General features: G+C 40.7%; 1 protein-coding gene across 1 annotated transcript in view; it reads left to right on the top strand.

The window, feature by feature from the left end:
* The window catches only part of pole2 (polymerase (DNA directed), epsilon 2), a 6,830-nt gene extending 3,822 nt beyond the window's left edge, over positions 1-3,008 (top strand). Inside the window, exons 10-19 of the mRNA XM_008401912.2 lie at positions 84-156; positions 236-408; positions 481-570; positions 1,118-1,172; positions 1,251-1,310; positions 1,382-1,459; positions 1,541-1,649; positions 2,427-2,603; positions 2,685-2,752; positions 2,838-3,008. Coding sequence (XP_008400134.1) covers positions 84-156; positions 236-408; positions 481-570; positions 1,118-1,172; positions 1,251-1,310; positions 1,382-1,459; positions 1,541-1,649; positions 2,427-2,603; positions 2,685-2,752; positions 2,838-2,856 — 902 coding nt within the window. The 3' untranslated portion in view covers positions 2,857-3,008. The remainder of the gene's footprint in view (positions 1-83; positions 157-235; positions 409-480; positions 571-1,117; positions 1,173-1,250; positions 1,311-1,381; positions 1,460-1,540; positions 1,650-2,426; positions 2,604-2,684; positions 2,753-2,837) is intronic.
* Positions 3,009-3,339: the final 331 nt, after the last annotated feature.

The following is a 3,339-nucleotide window of genomic DNA, read 5'->3' as shown; positions in this document are numbered from 1 at the left end:
GGAAAAAAAAAAGTTAGAAAATCAAGTGGACAGGATTAAGTGTTACTGTGCGGCGTTGATGAATTGTCTGGTCTGTGTTTCAGGTTGGTACGAAGACTCGGTGTTCCACGTCAACGGCTTTGGATTCCCACCAACAGAGTCTTCGTCTGCCACCAGGTCGGTGCAGCTGGAGGTTTAACGTTTTATTTCTTGGACTCTTCCTCTCAGAGTTTGCYKGTGTTTGCTCTAAATTCAGGGCGTACTACGGCAACATAAACTTCTTCGGCGGTCCGTCCTCCACCTCGGTAAAAGCTTCGTCCAAGCTGAAGCAGCTGGAGGAGGAGAACGAAGACGCCATGTTTGTGATCGTCTCTGACGTCTGGCTGGACAGCGTGGAAGTGATGGAGAAGCTCAACATCATGTTCTCAGGTCTGATTCTGCAGCTGCTCACATTCACCACAGAACGATAGCCGCGTTATCGTCTCGCTCTTTCTCTTACAGGATATGCTGCTCTGCCTCCAACCTGCTTCATCTTGTGTGGAAACTTTTCTTCTGCTCCTTATGGAAAAACTCAGATTAAATCCCTCAGAGGTAAAAGGGTTTGTGGTTTGTGTAGCATAGCAGCAAAAATATATTTCAGTAGTATGGTAACGGATTTTTAGGGATAGATCAACAAAATATATTTCGAGATTGAATTCAGAAAATTACAAGCGTAAAAACGTAACATTACGAGAAAAAAGTCTTAACATGATGACAATAGTCGTAATTCAACCAGAATATTTTCAGAATAAAGTCGAAATTTAACGACAAAGTAGTATTAAAATCAGCGTAGTCGTAATATTACAAGAGTAAAGTCACAATATTATGAAAGTGAAGTTTTAATATTATGAGGAAGTTGTAATATTCATAAATTGTAATATTACTATAATAACGTTGTAAAATTACCAGAATAAAGTTGTAATAATAAGACTATACTTGAAACTAAAAATAATAATAAAAATCTTAGTCTGGACCTTCATACTGTGTCGTAAGAATTAAGTTTATGAAAAAAATTGAATCTATTAATGGTTCAGTTAATAGATTGAATTTGGTTTTGACTGATTTTTGATTATTTTTTTCTTGCAATGTGTTTTTGTAGAATCGTTAAAGACCCTGGCTGATGTCATCTGTTCGTATCCCAGCATTCATAGCAGGTATGGTCTTCCATCTCTCACAGATCAGCCTGGGTCTGAATCGGGTGGTTAACATGAAATGTTTGTCTGAACGTGTAGCAGTCGCTTTGTGTTTGTTCCTGGCCCTGACGACCCCGGCCCCGGCACCGTCCTGCCCAGGTACGCCTCCAGTCTGATCATCTGAGCTCCTCTGAGCTGGAAGCTGCTGAACCGAACCGTGTCTCCCTCAGGCCGCCGCTGGCAGATCACATCACTCAGGACTTCCAGCAGAGGGTGCCTGGCTCCGTGTTTACAACCAACCCATGCAGGTGAACGAACAGGACAAAACATCACCTGGAGGGTCTCTGGTTGTTTCACCTGAGGTGACTGTAAAAATGTGATCTGGTCAGGATTCAATACTGCAGCCAAGAGATCATCGTCATGAGAGAAGATCTGGTCAACAAGATGTGCAGGAACTGCGTCCGGCTGCCCAACAGTAACCTCGACATCCCAAACCATGTGAGTTTATTTCCTCTGAGGCATCAGAGGGAAAATATTCACACTCCTCACATCTTTTCACATTTTGTCAAATGAAAACCAACACAAAGCGACGCATGAATGACAAATGCTGTGTGGGTTTTTATATTTTTTTACAAATTAAAACTCTGTTATACCTGATACCCCTAAATAAAACTGTTTTTAAGAAGTAACCTAATTAGAAAAGAATAAAAATTCAGACTCCATCCACAAAGATGCAGCATAGAGAAAACGCTGTAGTAAGTATGCCAGGCCAGTAGGTGGCGCTGTAGCACTGCCAAAGCATGAAAAAAGCTCTATGTGGCACCGTGTTTGTTACTTGTGAGAGTGAAGCGTATGAATGTGTTTGTTTTGAAGTTTTTCCACTTCAAAACTGATTGTTTTGGTGATGAAATGATTAATCAGATGGTAATTGATTAATCGTTAACCAGACTCTGAAAAGGCCGTTTGCTAAAAGAGCGACGTCCTCTGTGAGGACGGCAGCCTGTAGGACAGAAAGCCTGACGTCGTCTCCGAGTGGACGGGACTTCAGAGCTCTAACTACTGAGTCAGGGGAGCTGAATACCAATATACGCCACACTTTTCAGATTTTATCAATTAAAACCATGAATAATTTAACTTCTACTACTTTATGTTGTTCTGTCACTTAAAATCACAATAAAATACACTCAACTTTATATATGGAAAGTTAAGGTGTTCAGCAGGAAGCTCGTTGCCCTGAAACATCCTCCTCCTCCTCTTCCTCCTCTTCCTCTCCAGTTTGTGAAGACCGTCCTGTCCCAGGGCCACCTGACTCCTCTTCCTCTCTACGTCAGTCCGGTCTTCTGGGCCTACGACTACTCCCTGCGGGTCTACCCCGTTCCCGACGTCATCGTGTTTGCAGACAAGTACGACCCGTTCTCCATCTCCAGCACCGACTGCCTGTGTCTCAACCCGGTACCAAAACACTAAAACCAGAAGTTTTGTCTCTTTTCTTCAAAAGATGTTTTAGTTTTAGCTGCTTCTTCTTTCCTCCAGGGCTCGTTTCCTAGAAGCGGTTTCACGTTCAAGGTGTACTACCCGTCCAACAGGACCGTTGAAGACAGGTGGGACACGTTGTTGTAGTTTTTCACTTTTCTCGTTACTGCTGCTGGTTTCAGGCTCATAACTTTATATTTTTTGTCTTCACAGCAAACTTCAAGGACTTTAAGGAAAATCCTGAGTCTGCCTGTTTCCAAGCCTTTGTATATTCCATTTGTAAAATAATAATATTAATGCATTTTGAATTTGGCTAGTTTTCAAATACCTGTACTTTATATGTTTGTTGTGTCAAAATAAAAATTTTACTCACTGAACTTAAAATGATCAGAACCTTTTTATTCTAACAAGGTTTGAGAAAGTCGTATTTAATCTAATTCATTCTTTTCTCACTAGTGAGAAATTTCTGTTGTGAACTCAAATTAATGATAAGTTATCAGGGTCTATATCATAGATGAAAGTAAGACGTGTCTTATTTAATAATTAATTAAAGCAAACAAAACAGGACGTTTTGGAATAATAAAATGTCTGAGCTGATTAAAAACATTTCAGTTGTCCCCGTCTCTCTCTGAGAATAAGGAAAGTTGTCCAAGCCTTATATTCAGATGCAATTTTGAGGAAAAAAGTTTAGTGGAAGGAAAAAAACAAGGCTTTC

This window comes from Poecilia reticulata, unplaced genomic scaffold, assembly GCF_000633615.1.
Source record: "Poecilia reticulata strain Guanapo unplaced genomic scaffold, Guppy_female_1.0+MT scaffold_145, whole genome shotgun sequence".
Lineage (NCBI taxonomy): Eukaryota > Metazoa > Chordata > Actinopteri > Cyprinodontiformes > Poeciliidae > Poecilia > Poecilia reticulata.
The sequence above is the reverse complement of the archived record's forward strand: the minus strand, read 5'-3'. Positions and strand labels throughout refer to the sequence as shown.